This window comes from Numida meleagris, chromosome 18 (assembly GCF_002078875.1).
Source record: "Numida meleagris isolate 19003 breed g44 Domestic line chromosome 18, NumMel1.0, whole genome shotgun sequence".
Classification (NCBI taxonomy): domain Eukaryota; kingdom Metazoa; phylum Chordata; class Aves; order Galliformes; family Numididae; genus Numida; species Numida meleagris.
The window spans coordinates 3,188,112-3,212,875 of record NC_034426.1 but is presented as its reverse complement, the minus strand read 5'-3'; the positions used below and the strand labels follow the sequence as shown (position 1 = coordinate 3,212,875).

The 24,764-nt window shown below is 42.7% G+C and overlaps 1 protein-coding gene across 2 annotated transcripts in view; it reads right to left on the bottom strand.

Moving 5' to 3' along the window:
* ANKFY1 (ankyrin repeat and FYVE domain containing 1) overlaps positions 1-22,694 on the bottom strand; it is a 31,854-nt gene extending 9,160 nt beyond the window's left edge. The window contains exons 1-17 of one of the 2 annotated variants that reach the window (XM_021415587.1): positions 22,539-22,694; positions 18,235-18,427; positions 17,275-17,393; positions 14,769-14,904; positions 12,829-12,952; positions 11,241-11,390; positions 10,652-10,817; positions 8,375-8,579; positions 7,546-7,614; positions 6,649-6,848; positions 6,079-6,176; positions 5,468-5,690; positions 4,652-4,750; positions 3,757-3,910; positions 2,401-2,569; positions 1,035-1,153; positions 553-709 (exon numbers count right to left, since the gene is read on the bottom strand). In XM_021415587.1, the coding sequence (XP_021271262.1) occupies positions 553-709; positions 1,035-1,153; positions 2,401-2,569; positions 3,757-3,910; positions 4,652-4,750; positions 5,468-5,690; positions 6,079-6,176; positions 6,649-6,848; positions 7,546-7,614; positions 8,375-8,579; positions 10,652-10,817; positions 11,241-11,390; positions 12,829-12,952; positions 14,769-14,904; positions 17,275-17,393; positions 18,235-18,427; positions 22,539-22,548 (2,391 nt within the window). In that variant the 5' untranslated portion in view covers positions 22,549-22,694. Of the gene's footprint in view, positions 1-552; positions 710-1,034; positions 1,154-2,400; positions 2,570-3,756; positions 3,911-4,651; positions 4,751-5,467; positions 5,691-6,078; positions 6,177-6,648; positions 6,849-7,545; positions 7,615-8,374; positions 8,580-10,651; positions 10,818-11,240; positions 11,391-12,828; positions 12,953-14,768; positions 14,905-17,274; positions 17,394-18,234; positions 18,428-18,499; positions 21,359-22,538 lie in introns of those variants that run through there. The other variant, XM_021415588.1, reaches the window with a different exon arrangement.

The window sequence follows — 24,764 nt, the reverse complement described above, 5'->3', positions numbered from 1 at the left end:
TTGTTGCTATTTGTCACACCCTTATTTAAGGATTACTGCGTGATCAAGAATTCAGAAGCGAAGCTCACGATTGCTTCACCTCAGTTTATTTAGTAAAAGACGTGTCCCAAACAAACTAATGAAATTTTCTGGAGTTTTACAGTCTAGCTGATCTAATGACTACTTGCTGCAGAATACAGCCCCTCTCCTGCCTTCCATTCACACTATGGGCCAAAGAGCTGAATTCAGATCATTACATCACCAAAAAAAAAAACCAACAAAAAAGCATCAAATAAAAGACAACTCTTGTACTACAGGAAGTTCTCTGCATCACCATTTTTCTTCAGTGGGAATTCCTGAAAGAACCGACCACGTGCACAGAAGAACACTAGTCATGGTAACAACAGACAGGAAAAAAAATCAGAACTGCAGCCAGTTGCTGCACTGCCTTAGTCATAACAGAAGGGTGTTCTTTTTCTATGAAGCAAAATATACAGCTAAGGAACATTTGCTTTCACTACACTGACCTTAAAAGAACCAGCTTCGAAGAAACGGCACCATTTTAACACATACCTGAGCATTAACATTGGCACCAAACTCCAAAAGGCACTGAATCACTTCTTCTAGACCCCAGCAGGCTGCCAGGTGTAGTGGTGTCTGCCCATCATGAGCCTCTTCTTCTCCTTCCCCGTTAGGACCTGGCTTTCTGGGACTATTCACATCACAGCCACTAAGGAAAGCACAAGACCGTCAATACATTTATCCCAGACAAACAGTTAGAAATAAAAAAGATTCCTACAAGAGCTGATTTAGTATTTGCTGATGCATCCCGCGTAAACGTAAGCTTCTGGTTTGAATTTGACTCTTGTCATCAAGATTACAATAATTTAAATAGAATGTGTCTTTAAGAGTAGTCAGGCATCTTAAGTACCATTCACTCACCAGAAGTCTAATGAAGTATACACCTGCTACTGACTCAAAGTAGCATTCAATAAGTTTATGACAAGAAAGTACAAGCACATTCGAGAGTTTTTATTTTAGGAGGGGGTTCTGACCTGCGAATAAGAAAGCATGCTATTTGTTCACTGTTTTCATCAATAGCTCTGTGAAGAAGAGTCTGCAAGCAACCACTTGGTCCTGACCCCCAACAGGTTGAATCACAGCCATGCCTAACCTGGAAGGAAAAAGCACAATGAGGCAATGAAGTTTGCTCTACCTCCAGCAGACTCCTACTACTGTACGTAGTCCTTGACTAAGGTTTCTGAAATATTACCCCTCAGAAGTAGGATTAGAGATGTCGTATCTGTTCTTGTGACAATCATCAAATTTCAAGAAGCTACTTTAATGTCTTCCAGCCTCATGTTTTATTGGTCTACTACATGATAGTATATACTATCAATTCAGATAATACTACTCATAATGCTCTGAACAGAGACTAGCTAGTTTGCTAGAAAGGGAGGTAACTGTCACCCACATCAGCAGGCGCCTTTGAAAGTCTGGTCCACTTGCTGCCCTCACAATACATTCAGTCATGCAGCTGAAAGCTAATGTTGTTTTCTGGAACTGCATGCACCATATTTGTATTTCCCTACTACAGGGCCACTTGAGCAGTGTGGCACTTAAGTAAGGCTTGCTCCACACCATTTTACATGCTATCTGCAATGTTATATAAAAGTCGTTTAAGTGTTGACTTCATAAGCATGCTTGGTGCCAGCACCAGTGGCCAAGTACAGCTGCGGGATGCGTTCTGCAGCTAAACAGCACAGCTTTTAAGTACTTGTCTGAGCAGACAATAACTGGATACCAAAGAAACTTCTGGAGTAACTTTCTTCCTTATGAAGAAGACATAAGGAGATCTACTTAATTCTACTCCTTCTAAGAGTAGCCTTTATGCAGGCATAGATGGTCCAGGAAGAAACTTATTAAGCAAACCTCTCTACATCTCTGAGCAGATTTCTTCCTGGATCACTTATACCTGAATAGAACGTGGTCTTAAAAGGAGTTGAGACAAGCATTTAAAAGGCATTCTTGATAGAATTTTAAGATTCAATAAAAAGTAGCACATACTCTAAATTAAATATACAAGTGCCCAGCTTTATTCAGGAAGCTGATTATTACTCAGGCCAGGCATGCTACAGACTAATTTTTTTAGCAGAACCTTGTCTTCCAGCATTAGGAATCCAGATAGCTCATTCTTTCTGCTTTAATTATAGTGTCTGTGAGGTATTTGGCTACACGAACTACAGTGTTTATAAAAGATTTCCCAAGAACAAGGAAATTCTGGTAAAAAAAAACCTCTAGATGTTAGTATAAGACAACTCTGTTCTTTTCATGCATTTGATTTAATTTCTGCTTGTGAGCCCTTTGTTGCTAGTGAGATACACGAAAACAAGGCTAAATTCAGTCAACTAGCAGTCTTACCAGAGTTGATGCAATATCTTCCAGGTTATTTTCTAAGGCAAGCCATAAAGGAGGATTTCCTTTTTCATCTGGTACAGACATATCTGCTCCCCTGGTACAAATAGCATCAACCACAAGAGGGAGCTGGTTTTTTATAGCCAGCTGTAACGCAGTCTCTCCATCCTGTGTTCTGTAATAGGTGCAGTTTAAACCATGTTACCACTTCATTAAAGAATTTGATCTCTGTTACAGTAATTTACAGACATAAGAATTATCTCCACATTTGTGTATTTTTGCTGTGGTAAGACTGTATGTTCAGTCAAGCAAACCTACCATGTTAAATATTTCAGAGCAGCTATGTAGCTTTCTAAAGCTTGAGAGTCATGTTAGTGTTCTTAGCTCAGAATTATCTTCATTGCCTTAATTATAGTCATTGCTTGAACAGAGTTCCCTTTGCCTTCTATCACAGAACAGAACAGGTTTATCTGCACTGTGGTGCATTTCGAACAGTCAGAAGTAACTGTTAAGGCACTGAAGTTAGAACAGTTGTATTAGGCAGTTTGTCCCAATGACACTCATGAAGTATAGCTAGCCAAATTTCAAAGACAGCCTGTGAGTCATACATGGGCACATAGACGTGTTAAGTATAATATCACCTTGTCCATAGATACTTGTGGCCAAGCTTTATAGTCCCAGCAACAAGATTCACATATCTAACTAGCTCAGATAATAGAACATGTCACTCCAACAAGCTGGGAAGTAGATGAGACTACAGAAGCTCAGTACTATGTCCCTAGGACTTGATATTCTGTTATAGGGGGTTATGTTCTACTTAGAATCAGGGCAGAACCTCCCACCGTAGCCTCAAGAGGATGTATTGACTAATGGAGCTATATTTAGATCGGTGCTCACATATGTAAACCCTCAGCTTTGACTAGTACCACTGTAGGAAGGCCCAAATAAGTCATTTGAAATCAACTTCAAGCCTTTATATCGAATTACAGAATACCTCAATTTCCCAATTTGGAATAGATTCAGAACAATAATCAAATCCAATCCCTGGCTCCACACAGGACTATCCAAAATTCAAACCCTAGGTCTGACAGCACTGTCCACATGCTTCTGAACTCAGGCAGCCTTGGCACCTGGTACCCTGAGGAGCCTGTTCCAGTGTCCACCACTCACTGGTGAAGAACCTTTTCCTAGCACTCAGCCTGACCCTCCCCCGATGTAAATCCATGTTGTTCCCTTGAGCTCTGTCTCTGCGACCACAGAGACTATATCAGCATCTCTTCCTCTGCTCCCACCCACAAGTAAGGCAGTCATTACATCTGCTCCTAAATATCCAGTTCAGTGTTGCATCAGTGAAGACCTTACCTGACATTTATATCTGCCTGATGTTCCAGCAGAAAGAGTGCACTCTTACTGTCTTGTCTCTGTATTGCCATATGTAGCAGAGTCTGTCCATCTGACATTGTGTCATTGATGGATGCTCCAGATCCAAGCAGCTGAGCTGCTATTGTGTGCATGCCTGAAGAGTTAGATACCATTAGTATTATGCTTTGGAAGGTGAAGACAAAATAAAGACAAAAAAACATGGCAGATACGTAGGTACGATACATGGCAGATTTCTCGTTAGTTTGTGCCCACCTAAATTTAGTATGTCCTCCCTAGCCACACCTAGCATAATCCCTCATACCATCTTGGACTTCTGTTCAACAAGCACATTAGCTTTCGGTATTACATTCATAACCTGTCCTAGTACAGTTCAAGGGCCATCTGGATGCAAACACTATCTGGTTTCCCACAAACCATCCCCCTCTATGTTTCACAGAAGAAAGCATCTCCTGAATCAGTATTCCAAGTACCACTCCACCTCATAGCTACTTAAAGTATCTCACCTTCCCTTTGTTCTAGAAGCTGGTTAATGCAGTAATGCTGACCTTCATGGAGATAAGCATGAAAAGACAACATGCTAAGGGATACAAAGATAACTGACAGTTCAGAGTGGCACAATTCCACAAAACAGTACAGGTGCAGGCAAGAGGCTCCAAAAGCTATTCCCTACTGAGCAAGTGAAGCTGTAGGGACAGAAATCAGCATTATTTTAGAAGCTAAATCATCATCTAAAGCTCTCCTTGACAGCTTTTCATCAGCAGCACAAGCCAGGTCATGAACACTGTTTTAGGGCTATTTTGCCCCCAAAGTAATCTTGTCCACATCGTAGCTTCTCTATCATAGAGAATGTTCATCTTGTTTCATTAGCACACACCTGTCCAAAGAGCCAATCCCAGCACAGTTTGGTCTCGCGAGTCCTTTAAACTAAAATCAGGAATGATCTGCAAGTTGTTGGTCGCATGAAGAGCATTAGCTAGGAAAAAAAAAAAAAGAAAAAAGAAAATCACTGTTAGAGCATTCTTGGTTTTGACCTGCAGTTGCTAGATTAAAGGCTGCAGGAGTATCCGTGTCATATTCTGAAGTATCACAGGATAACTCAGGCTGGAAAAGGCCTTTCAAGGCCATTAAGTCCAATCACCCACCTCATACCAGAAATCCACTGCTAAGCCCCATCCCTAAAAGCAGGCCGTTCTTTTAGTCAGGAAGTTCACTCAGTTTGAAAGACCTCTTCCTGAGCAAGTTACTTTCAGTTTCCACGATGCTGATACTGCTTGGGACATCCTAACCTGTAGTGACAATCCTACCTGATGTAAATACTTACACTGAAAACTATCCAGCTTTCTGACTAAGAGCTAGAACCTCCTTCCTCACTATCTCTGTTTCCAAACAGCTCCTTACACAAAGCTCTAAGAATGAAGACTTCACAGTTGTATAGTCAGAACACAACTTGGGGCTAAAGTTCAAGTCCATTACGTACAGAAGAAAATTTGGAGAGATCAGTAACAGACTTAGTGCAAATTAATTTTCCAGTACTAACAAGCAGGTGGCATAAAATTGTTTAACCAATATTAATTGCTCTACTTAAACAAGATTTACAAGAAAGAATGCTTATTAATAGCTTGTCAGAACACAGTTTAGATAACGTCCTGATGCTAAAGCAGCAATGCAGTTTGAACCAGAAGAACACTACCTTTTTGTTCCAGGATGACTGATACCACATCTGGATGATTGTGAGCGATAGCCATGTGAAGGGGAGTTTGCAGATAAACATTCTCTGCTGTTGGAGAAGATGCATCCTTTTGGCCAGGTGCCACTTCTGCAGTCTGAATGTTTGGATTGGCTCCTTGTTGCAGAAGTTCTGCCGTCAAGTTTGCCAGGCCATGCCTACAGGCAGTATGCAATGGTGTTTCCCCCTTTAACAAACAGGGGACTAGGTTAACAGCTTGAAAAAACAGAAGAGTAGCTTTTAAACTACTGTCCCTCATATGGGTGCAATAAAGTCCTAGTAGTTGAAGCTCCTTTGGACTTTCAGCTGCATGAGCTAACTTATGTTAAGGACTTGATTACAACAATGATAGAAGGAAGTGTTAAAGCATCTTAGCACCCGGCAGTGCTGCTAGAACAGTGCCAACTGTTATACTGCAGTTGTCTGTTCACTAGTAAATATCTGAAAAACTGCAGAAGGCTCAGCAGATGTTCCAACTTGCTTTAAGCTAGGGTTAGCAACAGGAGGATCTCTGCCGTATTATTTCTGAAGGGAGATAAGGGAATTTTCAGAAAGTCTAGAAGTTTCTGTTTTACCCATTTGTTTTGGTGGTTGACTTTTGCTCCATGAGTTGCTAGGAAGAGAGAAGCTGCCTCATTTCCTGCACCAGCTGCCCTCTGAAGCAAGCAGTTCCCTAAGGAAAAACCACAAATACTGTGAGAGTACTATACCAACCATACCTTGATACTAAAAAGGAGTCAGCACCCTTCCCACTACCTTACAATGTTAGAACTTGAAGCCAACAAGGACAATCCCACCTATTAATCATTCCCTTGAAATGCTGGACTGTCACATGCACTGCCATTTAGTATTTACACATTTTGAAACTGTAAACAGGATGTTAGGACTTGGCAAAGAGTCCAGATTTTCTCACTTCCTCCAAGTAAAGCTCAGCTTAGGATTCAGTGTTCCAGCTTGGGTAAAGCTACTACCGCTTATCCATACCATTCATTTCGTAACAAGAACTGTTGAAACTTCATTCAGGACCCCCAAAATCTTTCAATTTTTTGATAGCCTAGAGTAGTTTGGACCACAGACTGCAGTCAGCATTAGGCAGTTAACCTACAAGCTTTCATTCTACGCAGAAATACAAACCTATGTTTTACCTGTTACTGTGTCTGGAGCATCTGTATTGCTGCCTCGTTGGATCAACCTTGCTGCAAAACTGTTCTCATCGAACGAAGTTCCATTTACAACAGGTGCATCCTCGAAAGGGTTTACAGATTGATCAGATGATACAGTGATATACTGAACTGCAAGCCACAGAGCTGTGCTTCCCTCATGATCCTTCAGCTCCAAATCTAGTCTAAAAATAAGAGTTAATGTTCCCCAACTTATGCCTTAAAGTGAGCCCCAATGCAGCTTCAATTTCAACTGTCTGAAATGCTGTTCTGGTTTATCCAATACCTAACTGACAATTTCTGCTTACTTAAAAAACCTCTTGAGTAACTGAAATACATCAGAATTTGTACTCAAACAAGCAAGGTATCTTTTAATAATTACAAAGATAAAGCTCATTACTCTTATGAGAAATGTGGTCTTGCTAGATTTGGGTTGTCACAACCTTTATCAAACAGGCAAGACTTCTTTTAAGTCATGTACAAGAACTGCAAACTCAGCTATGGAGGAAACTGAGTCAGATTAAGATTCTGTTTTCTCACCCTAGGAAGTCATCTACTTTAAGCAGAATCCACGCTGAACTTGAGGTTCTTAAAAATGTCCAGTTATTCCTTTTGGTTCCACTACAAAATAAGACACTGCTACATTATTTTGTCTAGCTCTATTAGAAGAACACTGAGATACTGTTCATTTCTTCTTTAGAGTTGAGCAAACTTGCTTGGCTTCTGGCATCTCAGTTTGTGCAAAGCCCTCATACTCTTGCATCCCTAGCCTATTGCTAACCATACTATAAAGCAAAAAAGGCCTGGAAGAGTTGTTAAACCAGTTTTCATTCTTTCATTCAAGTAGGTATTCAGTGTATATTACACTTAAGTAGGACTTACTGTTTGCACTGGAGAAGCTGACTGAATACGGGCTCATTTCTGACCACAATTGACACGTGCAATGGGGTCCTGCAATTGGAGCAAAGTACACTTACATCAGCAAGCGAGGCACTTAAGATTTTGTCCACACTTATCAACATACCCCAGGAGATTTACAGGGCTAACATTCACCTGTCCTTTCCAGGGAAGGGCTCAAGTACATCTTGAGAGAAAGAGCAAGCTGCCCTTTTAGAGGATATGGTTCCAACCGATTTAGTAGCAAGCAACTCTTTACATTAATACAAGAGATAACCTTAAATCAAAGAGCACAAAAGCTTAGCCAAATTGAGCAGCTAATACACCCTGAAGCTTCTACACCATTTTATTTACACATTTGCCATATCAGCTTAACCTCTAAGGCAGTTTAGAGACCCTATGCATCAGGTAAATACACTGCAGATATGGCTTTTTGAGATGATTTCACTTCTGCTGATAGAGCTTCAAAGAAGCAGCTTTTTTGGGAATGCTGTCATCTTACTTCACTTGCTTTACTCATCAGCGATCCAATAAAGGCAAACAACTGTTAGCCAGCTGTTCCAGAAGTTAATTCATCCCCAGCTTTCCATAGGGAAATTGGTCACGACAGTGTACTATCCAACCTGCAACATCTTTCTGCTTTGAGTGCTACCTGCAGGTCTCAAACTGAAGTAATGACTTCACCTTTTTCCTGCTTCCACTGTCACCTTCGCTTTGCTGAGAGGTGGGAAGCTTCCCAGTGGGCTGTACCTAGATAATCACTACAGTATTATCTATTAAACTGTTAGCAGACTTAACTCCATCCAGTACTTACCTTCCTTTGCTGTCTTGCATATTTGGATTGGCTCCTGCCTGTAGGAGGGATTCTGCTATCTGTGCCATCTCTGCCATGACATCAGGTGAATGCTTCTTAGGGCTGTATGATGCCACAAGGTGCAGAGGAGTCTCCTGGTCTCCCAGCGTAGCAGCATTCACACGGGCACCGTTCTTAATGAGAAAGTTTGCAGCAAATTTATCTCCTGTCATGAAGAAATAAGGTTACTAATGGATACAATGGAAACTGCATGTTTTATAGAAGTCAAGAAAAACACATGCACGTTACTTCCTTCTATACCATACAATGATACTGGTAGAATGGTTCAGGAACACCTGACTGCAAAGCCAGGATTAAGACATTTCATAACAACCTCTTCCATTTGTGTATTGCCCTGAGGTAACAGAAGACTCAAGTTCACATACTAGTTTACTTGGTACGGAGATACAAAGTTTGCTAGAGTCTGTATCCAGATAAACCCATTGCTTCTTTAACGCACAGCTCGGCCAGTTGAAAACTAAATACATTTTTTGAATGAATGGTACGATTCCAGGACAATCAGAAGAATGCTGCTGAAGTTAGTCACTATCTGTTCAGTATTGCTACACAAACAAGTAGTAACACCGCCTTTGCTCTTAAAGTATAAACCCCATTACATATGAAGCAATGGCTTCAACAGCCAGGACTCCTCACACATGGCAGTCCTAGAAATCTCTCCTCAGAACTTCTCAGAAGTCAGAACTTAGGCCCACTCCAGTGCACTAGACCTTGGGCTTAAAACAAGATGTAGAGAATGCCTTCAGCATATTATTAGTTTCCCTTATTCCAAACACTAGCTTGAAGACATTTACTCACAAGTTGCTCATCCTGACAGCAAGAGCGGATAAAGAAACCTGTTGGCCTGAAAAAGTAATACGTACTGCTGTGTCACCTCCAGCACTGAAAAAATAAGGTTCCGTTCACCCCCACCACCACTCAATTCCCTTATCTGACATTCCCCCACTCTTCAGTGATCAGGAGAAGTAAGAATCACGTGGCAAGTTCAGACAATTTTCCTCAGCTCCTTTTTCCAGAGCATGACTGTTAACTGTGAACAACTCACTGAAGTTTTGGAACTGGAAAGCAGGTGTTCATTCTCTGAGCTCTAGCTTAGACTGAAAGCAGACGTTAGAAATGGAACACTTACTTGTATTAAGTATAAAGAACAGCCTGCTGCAAATTTGTCAGTATTGTGCCGCAGCCACAACACTGCCCTATGCCTAGATATCCTACTCCTGACACTTCATTCACAGCAGACACCAGCAACTGTTTAGTTATATAAGAGATTAAAGAAAGAATTTGTGAGCTGCACTGAGCTCACAAAACCCAAATTACTTCAAGTAGCAAGCTCTTTCAGACTCTTAGAAAGAGATTTATGCTTTTAATTATTTGTAGCACCACAACACCTGTGAGGGCCAGTCACCAGTATGGTTCCTGTTGTGCTTGGCTTTCTGAGACAGACAGAGCTGCCAAAGACATCACTGCAGTCAGCCAGTAGCATGAGGTGCTTGCTACAGATTTTTACCAGACTTTGGCCATAAGCCAAGATGCTGCTTCTCCAAGGCCTTCAGAGCACGGTGGCCATAGCAATGTAGTCCTATTGTGCTCCAGTTCTTCCAAGATGCATTTTCTACTCCAGTGTGAAGAACAGCTCAACATAATCACATAGCTGTACTCAGGCTCCACTGATAACTATCCCACTATCTGCTGGAACTTTGCAGATATTTAGATTGGCACAGCATCTCCCTCTGCTCCTCTTTTTTTTCCAGGTAGCTTTTCCTTCACTTGGACTGCTGTCCAGTAGGGAGGATCCTTGCTGTTAACCAAGATCAGCAAGAAGCAACATTCAAAACAGATCTAGAAGACTTAAACTTCATTTTTTACCCAGGTTGTCCATGCTTGATGGGACCATATGTCAAGAAGACACTAAGCAGGTTGCCACATTAGAATACTACCCTACAATGCTTCCTTCAGCAGAAAGTACTTTACTAGATTGCTTCTTGATGTCATAGAGTTTATTTCACCAGCCAGCAGGCTAGTTTTCAGATCCCAAAACAAAAAGCATGTGTGTGTGTTAGTTTTTTGGATTCAACAAAAACAAATAGGACAGTGTTTATCTGTGACTACAGCTTTCTAACTACAGTTGTCAAATACAGAATGAGACAGGAATAGATCTTAGAATACATACTTCACGCTAGAACAACTGCAAGTTAGAAGCCTCATAACCTGTTTTCTTACCTCTTTGGATGGCTTTATGTAACAGACTCCAGCCTCTCTTGTCTGCCCTATCTACATCAGCCTTGTAGTTGACCAGCGTAGTTGCAATACTCTCCAATCTTTGGGAGAGGGCTAAATCCAAAGCAAGATCTCCATTTTGATCCAATTCATTGAGCTTCCCAGGAAGCTGTAACACAAGTTTAGTCAAGTGACTTCAGTTATAAAGTTACACAACAGCTGAACGTACTATTTCAACAGCCAATTCCAGCTACCACAGTGGCAGACCTTCACCTCTAACGCTAAATGCTAGTGTTGCATTTAGGTAAGCACATCTTATACAGGAGCTGCCACGAAGCAGCAAAGTTTACCAAGCAATGCGTTTTAAATAAAACATCTTGCATGCAACAGACTGTCATAGATCACTTCTTAATCATGTCTTCAGGGAGCCTTTATCACTCAGTGACTATTACAGACATAAAAGCAGCTGTGGTAATAAACATGCAAATAAGGACAATTTAGTGACAAAAATAGATGGCGTTCCGACTAACAGTTAGAAACTAGTTATTTAAGAGATGACATTTTAGAAGACAGTAAGTTGGTCTCACTATACCTGTGAATCCATTTCAATAAGATACAAGAAGACTACATCTTCTCTCTCAACTTTAATAGCTTTATGCAAAGGATATTCTGTCTTCGACTTGAACATTTTATACAACAGCTGAGCAGTCATGCTACTGAAGTCTTCTTTCCGCAAGTCATCCTAGAAGTAACAAAGCAGCAAAGCGTGAGCAATACTTCTGTTCTGTTTATAAGCAAGGCACTGCAGAATGTTATTATTAAGTTCACAACACAAGCTTAGTTAATAGCTCTGTTTTGATAACATGCATTACAACAAGCAGGAACAATCCAAGATAGCCTGTTAAGGCTAGGAAGAAACACTGAGGAAGTCTTACATTTTAGTTTCAAGATCTGTTACAGTGAGGTATTTTCCATCCCTGTTGTCTACAGGCAGAGAAAACAAGCAGTTTACCATTCATTGCAGTAGATAAACACCTAGTTCCTAAACTAACTCTCTTATCTGGACTCAAACCATAGATCAGTAACAAGCCTTTTTGTAAAAACAAAACCACCCCAAGGAAGAATGACATTTCCACAGAAGCTTTGTATCTGAATGAAGCTACACAAAACATGAGAAGTAAGACCACCTTTGGTTTGAGTTAGTGCATATTTGACTAAACAGGAATAACCTCATTTTCAGGCAAAGCAGTGTCAATAGTTACCAGCCAGAAGCTAAAGAAAGAGTTATAGTGGCTGACTTGCAGGTTCAGATACAGGTCTGCATAGCACACTTTAGATAAAGAAAACCTAAATCTTCATGCACCAGTCTGCTGTTGACAAGACGACTTATTTTTAGGACTAATACTTTACACAATCAATCAAGATTTCCTCAAAATATCAGAGCAAGTGAAACTTCCCAGTCAGCTGCAAGATCACTTGCTGCTCCCCCCTCTAGAGAAGGGGAGCTTCTTCCCTAGCTTTACTCTGACTTACAAGGATTATTTTTAGAAGTAAAAGCAAGGCTGGTATTCGTGATCCTGTCTAGACAGAGACCAGCTATGTCTGAACCTTTGAATGGTTCAGAGTCAAGATTTTATAATACAACTCTCTTGCCTATTACAACCTCTTTGGTTTGTGCCATGTTTATGAAACTAAGAGGCTTTTTGCAGCAAAGTACTTCCAATGAACAGAACAACTCCTGAGGCTACCAGCTATTTCCCCACTGCCCCATCAACACACTCACACTGAGACTGACAATGAACATAATCTCCAGAGATGATCTTCGAGGAAGGGCCATTTAACATACATTGTTTCAAGCAATTATGATTTAATATTGTATAAAATACTACGTAATGCACTGCCAAAAGCAGCATGTTATAAAGGTAACTGAAAAAGAGGAGGAAGGGAAAAATTACTCCTGCATCAAGCTCCTTCGCTCATGTGTAATAATGACAGGTCAGGATAGCAGCTTGCCTTGGTCACCAACAGGTCCTAAAAATCCACATAATCCCCAGCCCAACTGCAGTGCTTGAATGGTAGCATACAACGATATATTCCTGAGGTTAGACAGTAAAGTTCCACAGCTTAAATTTCTATGCTTATCAATATTTTTCCTCTTGCTTCCTTCTATCAGTACTTACCCAGTGACTAGCAATTATTTCCGCACAATAATTCAGAAGAGTGCTAGCATTCAGCTCCTCAGCAGTCTGGTAGAAACGAATGCAGTTCCTGACATTAACTAGTGACATGACTCCTTTTTCACATCTGTCAAAACAGAAAAAAAGCCATTCAGTAAGCAGCCCCTCATGCTGTTACAAGGTTCTATATACTCTTCTCTTGGATACCAGTAGAAGGCCTGGCACAAATATACTTTAACCAGAAGCTCTGTAAGCCAGCTCCTGCAAGAGCAGGCTCCTGTTAAGGTAGGAGTCTGTCTAAACTGAGTTCCCATAACAACAATGCACTGAAGGAACCCGGGAGTGAAGAAAGATATCACAGTTCTCCCAATTGAAAAAGCTGCAGTTCCCAAACACCTTCCCTACTTCCTAAGTACTACAGTATCACACAAACAGCTTTTGTACTGAAGCTAGAAGCTGGCATGCCAAGTACAGCTCTTTGTTTTGTGAAGGGATAAGGTTTAATAGTAGATCCGTCACATTACCTCCATAGTTTGAAGGCATTAGTTGAGTTTGTGGGAGGAGAACTCAAGTACCTCAAACTGAACTTTAACTTAAGCATTCTAGTGATCCTAATCTAGTCTGCACCTGAAGAAAAGTATTTGAAAACATCTATCAAGACATCTACAAATTTCTAGTAGCACACTGTACTGCAGCTTTCTCCCCGTCACCATACTACTGTGACCAGGCAACAGCTGAGGACTACTTTGCTAAAGTCTGAAGGCATTTTTAGCACTGGCCCGACAGACGTCAAATACTTGGTTAGGAGCAGTAATAGCTATTTAGTTTGCTTCATGGAGAGACAATTACATGTTAGATTAAGCAAGGATGCTAAGCACTGCTACAGCCCCAGCCACGCCTTGGGCAAAAGACCATCAAGGATACTTCATCTTTAACTGAATTCAAAGCTTCAGTGTTGAACAAAACTTGAGAAGGTTTCATTCTGTACGCTCCGTCTTATTGCTAACTAAGTTGGTAAGAGCACTTTCATACTTTCAAGATAACAAGCCACTCCCTACTAGAATTATATAAATCGGCACAAGAAGGATGCGGAACTGTTGGAGCGGGTCCAGAGGAAGGCCACAAAGATGATGAGAGGCTGGAGCACCTCTCTTATGTAGAAAGGTTGAGGGATTTGGGTTTGTTCAGCCTGGAGATGTAAAGGCTCTGGGGAGACCTCACTGCAGCCTTCCAGTACTTGAATGGAACTTATAAACATAAGGGAGAGAAACTTTTAACATGGTCTGATAGGGACAGGATGAGGGGAGATGACTTTAAACTGAAAGAAGGGAGATGTAGGTTAGATCTTAGGGGAAATTATTTACTTCGAGGGCAGTGAGGCATTGGCACAGCTGCCCAGAGGGCTGTGGGTGCCTCATCCTTGGAGGCACTGAAGGCCAGGCTGGATGGGGCTCTGTGCAATCTGATCTGGTGCCTGATTTAGTGGTTGGCAACCCTGCCCACAGCAGGGGGCTAGAAATGGATAATCTTTAAGGTCCCTTTCAACCCAAGCCATTCTGATTCATATTGCACTCTACTTGTCATTGACTATTCCTAGCATTTTAATAGTTCTTTTCTCACAGCTCTTCAGAGCTTGTTATTAATATGTTGCTCTCCACTTTCTCTCACTGCCAAATTAGGGCTATTAGTTTGGCTGGAAGAACTGGAAAGTGAACTTCAGAGCCGTGAGAAGAAACAGCTACAGTGTAACTATAGGTAACTATAGCACAAGGCTCCTTTTCCTGTGATCAGCTGAATGTCATGCTGCATTACTGAAAACCTCAAGTCTTTGAAAAAAAAAAATAAAAACCAAAGCTGTATCCAACTGCTAGCAGCTGTCAACTTATTTTTATTCAAACAAAGTTAAGAGCTCAAGAATAATGACTGCATTTACCAAGACTCACCTTTCCCTAAGCAGCTGGAGCTGAAATTTATTAGCTAGTTTCATGAGCTCTGTCAAAAAGATATCATCTTCTCTTAGCTCCAGTTCATCTGTGTAGATCCAGCGCAGCATTGCCATGGTTACCTCTGGGTCAGCATCTGGTACAGGGAGCAACAGGGATTAATAAAATACCTAAAGAACAATCACCTATTCAACCAGTTTTGATTCCTCTGACTGTTAAAGTCACAGCCACCAGGAAATAAGAGTCTCATTGAAACTGCACTGCTTTAGCTTGCTACAATGTCAGGACAAAAAGATAAGACCAGACAGAAGTTACAGCTAATAGCAGCGCTGGCACCAAGCAGGAAAATCTTTCTTCCATTGCAACACTGAGAAGGCTACAGGGCTCCCCATAGCATCCCCCACCTACTGCATGAACACCACATCGAGGGACGAGAAATGTCCCTTTGAAGTCTTCACTCCTCTATGGCTAAATCCACATTAACGTTTAATATGCCCAAATCCCCTTTTCACTTCAAGAATCCTTCCCCTTGTATTACAGCTGCCTGTATCATGAACTGCTGCACTTCAATAAGGTTGCTTACATCTTAGCAACGCCTACAATACTTAATGCTGGGAATCATTCCTAAGAAAGGGGGAAGCTAATTTAACAAACTGGTTAGACTTTAGGAGTTTTTAAACACTGCTTCCAAGCCTGCATGTTTTTAACACAGCAGAAACCTCTTTTCCCTGGAAAAGAGAAACAGAGATGCAGATGCAGCAGCCAAAAACTTTGTCACTTAGTCGGAAGGACTGCAGCAACGGCCCTGCTTCCAAGGATACAGATGAGGATTACAGAATAACATGAGATCAGCTCAACTGCAAAAAAAAAAAAACCACCAAAAAAAGCACCATTTAGAAACGTAACATTAGCCCCTTAAACAGTTGTGTTTTTTTTTTCTTTTAATAAAAGATGAACATATCTGAGACATTAAACAACGCATCCTAAAACACCTTTACACAGAGCTGCAGCAGCTTGTCTGCAGAACACCAGGCACACACACACAGACTGTCTCCTAAGGAACAAGAGGTTTCAGTAAGGCAAGAATCTTCGGCCTAACTTGAAGTAATCAGGGAAGTCTACTTGAACTGCAATATCAGCTCTGTCTTGGCAGAGAAAAGGGTACATTTTCTCCCTCCCAAAAGGAGAATGTATGCTTAGCTCTTGTAGTCTGCAGAATGACCATATGAAGTCTGAAAACATTGAGTTTTAAATGCTGCCAGTACTTTGAAATTAGCATTTAAGTGATCTTAACTTGCCAGTTCTTTTTTAACAAGTCCTTTTTAAGGACTTCTTGAGAAAACCTGACATAGCTTTTGAGGAACAGTTTGTAGCTTGCTCCAACTACTTGATAACCTAATCCTTGTGCTATGTATCAAAGTTTTTCTGTTTTTATTAATTCTATGTAGTCTATAGTATTTAGTATGACTCTGTTAAAGGAAGTGCTTGCACTTCTAAACATGCAAGACCACACAACTACATTTGAGATTCTCAGATCAGCAAGAATGCAGAGCTAGAAATGCAATGGACTGCCACTTCGAGCCTCGCAACAAAGCCACCATCAACATAACAGCTCTTTGGTAGTAAATCACTCAATTTAAAGACTCCTTGGCATCTGTTCTACTGCAGCTGCAGAAAGATCCCCAAATCCTTTTTCAGCAAAGCCTGTCACAAGCTGTCTCACCAAACTGGCTTGCTGTGACTTGCTTCTTTCCAGTTTGTCAGCATTTAAGACTCAGGATAAGATTTAGCGCAGAAAGTGAAGCCAATGCTTGGTATTCAACATGCAAGCCTGCAAACCTGCTTAACTTCATCCTCGTTTTTACTGCTCATAAATCAGCTGTGCAAAACTCTTCTATACTGTTAAGTACAGAAGAAAATCTGTCAGAAGGCTCAACCTGCAGAAACAGTGTTCGGTGTAAGCACATGCAAGAAACAGCTACAGTAGAATAAAACGTCTTGTACAAGACAGTCTTTCAGAAGATGTCTTTTCTCTCAGCCTGTTCTGTGAAGGTATCAAAATATCAAAGCAAATCACGTTTGCAAGAGATCAAAATTGGTACTCATTTCCTCCACAAACACTGTTAACAAGAAGCAAGGTATTTCCATTACACACTTCAGAGAAATTATGCACACTACCTCAAAAAGCCCTGTCCTTAGAAAGGAAGAAGTCAAGCTCCTCCATATAGATTTGCTTTTCATTATGTTTAGTTGATTCTAGAAAAGAGAAACAGGCCACCATTCTCAACCCCTGTTCATTAAAGAGAAAGAAGTTAAGTTATTGATTTAACTAGCACTAGCATCAAGTTCACAAGCCTGCCACCATGTTTCAGATGAAGCTTCATTATCAATTGATTTAACATCACTTTTTGCAGACAGCTGCAGTCCAAAAAGTTTTCCTGCAGACTCTTTCATCAGCCACCCTAAAGACAACAGAAGCATCACGTATCACTAAGCAGTAACCAACCTGACAGATCCAGCTCCTCTGTTGAGGCAAGGTTGGCAAGACTCCAAGCATCACTGCGTGCTGCTAAGACGAATTTGTGAGCACTGATACGCTTGTCCCGAACTTTTATCTTCAGATCACTGATGAGAGGGGAAAAAAGCATATACATGTATAAAGCAGGCTTTCCCTGTGCTTGGGTATGAACAGACCCAGCATCTCCACAGTATTCATCCCTGTGTTCACATTTAGGTTCAGCTTGTTTGAGATATCAAAACACATTTGGTTAAGTGAAAAATTTTGACAAATGAACCAATTATTATTTTTTCTATGTAGAAATGAGTCATTAGTATTTAAAGGTTAACTGTTTCACAGTAAACTACTAAGGAACTACTGTAGAAGACTGGAAAAGCCAGCAATCCTGCAGTTAAATATTTGGGTTGCAATGTCCACAGCAGTACAGTCAGCCAAGCACCAAAGGTTGCAGGCAAGAGCAGCAACAGAACAAATGATGTTTGACAGCAGTCTTGAGGACAAGGCACATTCCAAGAATCCCCAGTTCCCAGGAGAGCAGCTGTCAAGAACACTTTAATTTCATACTGTCCCCTTTAACAACAGGTTACCCTTTGTAGTTAGGAAGTACATGCTCTGTTTATTTTCAAGTTCTATAGCTTCTAAGTGTTCTGATTGCATAGGTGTATCTTCCAGATAATTTTCTAACTCACAACACCACTGTGAACTAAAGCACAAAGCAAAGCTCTTAAAGCTTACACTGTGACCTGCATTCTTTTTGGATCATTATTCTACACCTTTATTTCTGACCAGGATTTTAGATTTACATAAGAAATAACCCAACTCTGACACGCGCTATCTAACGAATGTCACATTTCACCAGCACGCTACTGTGTCTAAGACCAGCACATTTAAAGTCAATTATGTCAAAGCTTCCTGTCACCTCCCCTTCCCCAAAGAGAAGTTCCTTACCTGTACTGCTCCTGCTGATAGAGTTCAGCTACAATGGCAAGAAGTCGGCTGATGAAAGTGTCGCTGGCATTGTCTTGGTTAGCCTGGGCAGCCAGAAGATTGCATCTCCTCTCCGTATCAGCTAGTTTCTTCTGCAGCTTCACATACTCCTGGCGGAGAAGCATCAGGTGCTTTTCCAGCTTGGCCACCTCCTCTGCAGAGGCACACAGCGTTACTCAGGGCTGAAACATTGCACATCTTCATTTGGCATCTGAGCGTAACTCACCCCACCAGCGCTGCACGCATCTTTACCAGGCGTCTTTCCAGTAAACCTTTTCCATGCTACTGGAGCATCACATCCCTGCATTAAACGCTTTATATCATTGCTAGCTATAAGCACATTTGGCAGGGGGAGAAATCACCAGAACACAATGATACAAGCTACTGAAAACCAAAGTTCCCAAATCCTACCCAACGTAAGCTTTCCAAAGCCACGCTAGTCCATGACTGCGTCATTTACAGAGGAGAGGAGGACAAAGTCCCTCAACAGCAGTTACCAATTAGTTCAGTTCAGTTATGATGCTGTCTGCCTTCACAGGAGATGCATTAAGCACAGCAAGCATTCCAACAGCTGCTGACAGTCCCATATCTATCCCAGAGCACCCAACCTACCTGCACAAGCTGCACGTTGTTGTCACTGTGGTTCATTGATTATTACCCACCCATAAGAACCCACATCAATATGACAAATTTCTAAGTAAAGTACGCATCCAATTTCAATCCTATAACTTGAGGGGGCAGGGAGGAGAAGTCTGGACAGTAACCCATGATTTTCACTGGGAAAGTTATTACAAGATTCCTCCCTGCTAGAGAGGAATTCACTGTTCAACAAGTTTTCCTCAAATATTTACTAAATGTAAGACACTACTACAAACAGTGAGGAACTGAGCTCTACGACCAGTGTTTTCTTTTTGCTTCAGTAGCAAAGATCAACAGCATGGCTGGCCTTGGCTGTGCTCCAGCCCGTCCCCAGCAGAGCATCCTCCTCCTGCTCAGCTGCAGATGAAAGCCCCATTTAGTCCTTCTTCTGTGGGCTGCTGTAGCAAATACTCCCTCAGAAGTCTTTTAACTAAACTCTAATGGATAAACAGGAGGTAATTTACCCTGTTTCACTCTTCACTTAACACTACTTAAGCAAGTTCAGCAGCATACTTCCTTGAAAAGCCATTTATTTAGCTTCCTCCTTTAACAGCTAATCAATCTCACCTCCTCTGGGATACTTATTGTGTTGAAGTACACTACAATTCCAGAACTGCTAGCAATAGCACACCAGCCCCCAGCGGGGCCTGAAGCTCTGCTCAGTTCCATCTATCTGAAGGCAGCGCAGCTCCAGTGTTCCCAGAAGTAGCGGGGCATTTCTCTGGAGCAACTGCTGAGCGATTCACGAGGAAGCTGCTAGGGGTGGCACAAAGCAAACCCTACTGCTACAGTGTGGAAAGCAACATCTGATCCAAGCCATGAGTCCTCACCAAAAGATACTTTCAACAAACTGCTGCAGAAATTAGTGCACAAGCACTGCTGTTCATACACTGAAATTCTCAGGTATCATACCAACCCAAGTGCTAGGAACAAGAAGCTGCCTGCTGAACCTCACAGCATATATAATCTTAAACAATAACTACATCTTCAAGCCAAACAATGAGAGTATGAATGCAGGCATAAAGAATCAGTACCAGAAGGTAACTCCTCAAATCCTCTCATGGTACCAAAGCCAACAAATCAGATGCAAACTACTCCGAGGCTACCAGGACACAATGCAGAACTACCTTAAAGCTTCCCAGTGTACTGTTCATTTAAGGAGTTCACACTGCACTGTCACTTTGAAAGGACAACACACTCACACAGAAGTATCATCTCCGTTTAAAGCAATGACACCACAACTCCAGCTTTGCTACTTACAGTCCTCAAATCTCAGGGGAAGTCAGCACTTACAGTCAACGTAAAATGACCACTGAACCTCAAGGCAGACAAGCACTTTTACAGAGTGCCTATTACTGCCAGCATAAAGCAGGAACATTCACCTGCCTGTGTCCAAAGTATAGATGTATGTACTTATTTATGCAGGAACTGTACATTAATGAAGATCCTTGCATCAAGACACTGACAAGACAGCCTTACTCGCAAGGAGGGCTCTGGCTAAACATGAATCCACTTGCACCTACAAATAGGATACCTGAGTCTGGTGTACAGAGCGACTCCGCAGCTCATGCTCTGTACCTAGAGTTAACAGACTGCTAGACGAGAAAACAAAAGCAGTGTTTATTAACAGATTCCTGGCAGATGCACTAACCTCTCAACTGGCAGAAGTGTTAAGGCCCTTATCAAGGATTTCAAAGAAGACCTCGCAAGAGACCGGTGCCCTTTTCTTATACAATGTAGCAGAAGGAAGTCTAAAGAACAACTGTGATAGCTGAACCCAAAGAGATAAGAAGGGAGGCAACTGGAGTAGCAGATAGCATGTACAAAAACTAGAGGGAGAGCCTACAGGAATCCACTGCATTGTCTACCCCACCCTACAAGTGCAGTCACCAGAGCAGTACGGGTAAGCATTTCCTCACTTTCCAACTGTGCTGGAGAGGAATATTATAGAAAAATGTGTTATCTCCTTTCCTAGAGTAAGGTCCTTCATCCACTGCTTTACTTTGCCCCCTCCTCCCCACAGCTATTCAGAGTACTGCCCCTTGTTCCTCCTCATTTTTGTCCTCTTACAGTCTCTACCGTGACAACCATTCCAAAAATACTGCTGTACTTCCTGCTGCTCTCAACTCAAGCATTAATCTAACTCATGCCTGCATGTCCCCTACTATCTTCTGGTATTAGCAGCACAGAACTCTTACAAAGACACAAAAGCAAGCTCCACAGTTGTCTTTGTGAGGTTTGAATAAATCTAATTCAGGACTTCCACACAGAGGCAACACCTCCATGAGAAAAAGCAGCTGGCTTCTGATCAGCTGGCCACAATTTGACAAGCTCCCTTCATTACCGAGCCTTCATTTCTCAGTTGACCACACAGTATCATCAACTCAAGACTATAAAAAAAAAATACTGAAGATGAGTACTATATTTGAAAGGACAACATGACTCCCTCCACCCAGGTCTCATAAGGAATTGAGCAGGAAGAGCCTGAACTTCACCTTCTTACTCACGTTCACACCAGCTCACTCAGTGGTTGCATGCTTTCTTCAGCCAAAAGATCAGCGAACTGTTTGAATTAGGGAAGAACCTCTGAGATGTATGGATGCCTGAAACAGGACTTGGTCCAACACAGCACTGTTTGGCAGTGCAGGATCTTGAACCAGGTCCTCAAGGGTCCTGGCACAGAAGTTTTATCACCTACAGACATCTCTGACATCTACTGCCCATCAGAGGTGGGTCAGTTAAGCACAGAACAGCGTTATTACGATGCGTGCACTGAAGTTAAAACGTTGTTCTAAGGACTTATTACACATGCCTGACTGCAGCATCTTCCCAGCTGACGCACACCAGATCTGAATGCACTATATCACAGTTAATCTTTAACAAATGGTTTGGAAATTCTATCACCGTCTGAGAGCTGGAGTTCAGGAGCTGAAGGCGGTGCTTTAGGGCTGGAAGTTAGAGCTTCTGCTGTGGCTGTAACTTGGGCCAATTTAGCATGGTTTGCCGATTCAGTTTCCTCCAGGGAGGAAAAGAGGAAGCTTCTGTCTTACGGGAATAGCACTGCAGAGATGCAAGCAGCTTGCAAATCACATTACCTCAGTTTAAGTTTTAGAAGGCTATAACTGAGAACCCCTAAGCCACACAAGTGCAGTTCAAGAACCCTGCAGGCGCAGCCCAAATGTGCCAGAAGGGTCCCAGCAGCGCAGTGCTGGAGCTGCAGCACAGCCCCTCAGCGCTCCCCAGCCCTACCCCGCCGGCACTGGGCTTTCTTCCACACAGCCCCGCCGAGCTCCCGGGGCTGCACCCCCCCTCCCAGGCCCCCGCACCTGAGGGGTCCGTACCAGGCCCTCCCAAACCCCAGCGGCCCCCCCCGCCATTTCACATTCACCTCAGGGGCAGGCAGGCAGCCCGCCCTACGCTATCCTACGCTATCCTACCCTACCCCACCCCACCCAACCCCATCCCACTCCACTCCACCCGCGGCGGGCAGAGCACACAGAATCAACCCCGCACGGGGGCTGCCCCCAGCCCCCTACGAGCGCTGAGGGCCACCCAGCCGGCGGCGCTGCCGCTGCGCCCGACGACCGCGGCCCCGCCCGATCGCTCGCCCGGGCTCCCCCCCTTACCTTCCGCCATGTTGGGTCCGGCGCCTCTACTCTCGCGAGAACACCGCGCTCAGTTCGGCGGCGCCTCTCGCGAGAGCAGCGCGGCACCTCCCGCTCCGGCCGCCGCCCGCTCTCAGCGGCAGCTCAAGACGCGCCAGGCCCGGCCCCCGCTACTTTATCGCGGCGGCTCCGCCCTCAGGCAGGGAGCGGGCTCTGCCCCGCCCCGCGGCCTTCCCGGTAGGACGGCTTCGTCTGCCTGACACAGCAGTAATTTTGCTGTAAAGAGCAGTTTTCACATAAATATTTTAACACAGTATCTACAGTTTTGTTTTCAACGACATGATTTCCTCATGACTTCACCATTAAGTGGCCTCTGAAGAGTTGCTCTGCCTCATACCCTGCTCTGCCCATCAAAGCAAGATGGAGAGCCGCTGTTCGTGTCTTTATACACCAGTGATGAAATGTGCCCCATCTCCTTCCTCACAGTTCAATGACAGACATGTACAACTTTGGCACGCAGCTCATGTGCACCGCTGCTGTTTGATGCTAAGATCCTGCACCTTGTGCTTCGGTTTGAAATCACAGCACGTCCGTGGGAGGACGCACAGAAGCAACGTGTGCGGTGCCCCGCTGCGTCGTGGTGGCCCTGGAGTGCCAGCAGTGCACCAGATGGCACGGCCGCCATCGACACCCGTCCTCCGGCAGCCTACAAACAGATGTGACTAGGCAAACGCTTCGGAATGAACATTCAACGTTTATTAATCTTCAATAAACATCTTCTAGGCATCACAGCAGGAAAAGACGATTAGAATGACCGCTTAACAACCTGATTTTTACGAAGGTCTTCTCTGATGCATGAGGGCAGCATGGAGAAATGGAAAAGGAACCAAATGGCCGTATTACTTCAGTATTTATTAAATTTCCACTTTTTCTTTTTTTCTTTTTTTTCCCAGTAATGCAGAGCTTAATCTGGAAGTCAGGGGAAAAAAAACAGCCTAAAACTTCAGCCTTAATTACAAGTCTCCAGAGAAAAAGTGTAATTAATCATCAGGTACACTGACAGGCTACATAAACCAAACTACACGCAAGATCTTGGTACATGTGAAAATGCTGTAAAATGACAGTTTACTTGATTGTTCAACAAGTATTTTGGTACTGCTTGCATGTACTGTGTCTCTTCAATCGCTTTCTTGAAGTCAGTCAAATTTCTAGTGCTATCATTCAGCATCATAGTGGGGTCCCCTTGATCACAGAATGGAAGGGACCTTAAAAATCATCAAGCTCTATGATGTGTGGGGCACGAACAAAAAGCCAACAGTGATCTCAGAAATACTGAATAGGTCCCTTCCGTGCCTGCCAGAGGCTTTCTGCAAGCTGGATGCTTGGCATCAAAATCATACCTGCCTCTTTCATGAAGTCATTGAGCATCAGCAATACCTGCGTCTTTTGGAATCTCTGGGTTGTGTGGAATTGCAAACCATCTTGGGTAAGCCAAAAGTTCTTTTGTATTCAAATAATTTACAAAAAGCAGAACCAATAGTTTTGTGGAGTAAACAGTTCCTCCGTACAACTGTTTCAAGACTACCATTTCACAAGCAGCTCTTCTAGAGAGGAAATAAGAAAAATGGAAGCGCTGAACTATCACGGGAAGCTTACAGATTAATCAGTTATGAACTGTAGGCTTCATTCAGCAAGACAAGATACAGAACACCGTTGAACTTGCTGAAAGTAAACACTGATTATCTTGAGTTGATGTCAGCTCCACAGATACACTATGGAAAGGGAGAAGGAACAACAGACAGCAGGCCTGTGCTACTCGATAGAGGAGTAACAGCTTATTCCCAATACATTGTGTAGGGAAAGAATAGCAACACAGCACTGGGATTCTGCAGTCTCAACTCTTTGATAAACAAAGGGCAGCCAGCTGGTGGGCAAGCAATTTCCCACCCAACAACCCAGACAAGCTTTCAAAAGGAAACCAGTATCAGCTATTGTCTCTAGATCCTAATGGCACTGAAATACTGCACATCGCTGTTCCTGTGAGGAGGCTATCCAGTTAGCCCAAATATCACTAAAGGTTTCTGAAAATAGTTGAGTTACCAAAGATATCAATGTGGACATTAAACATCTGTTTAATCTAAAATACCCGTAGGAAGAAGTAATGCTTTCACTTATTATATTTCAGAAGCTTTTTTTTGGTGTGTGTCCCCCACAGGGTGATTTTGCAAGCAGTAATCACTTTCACCT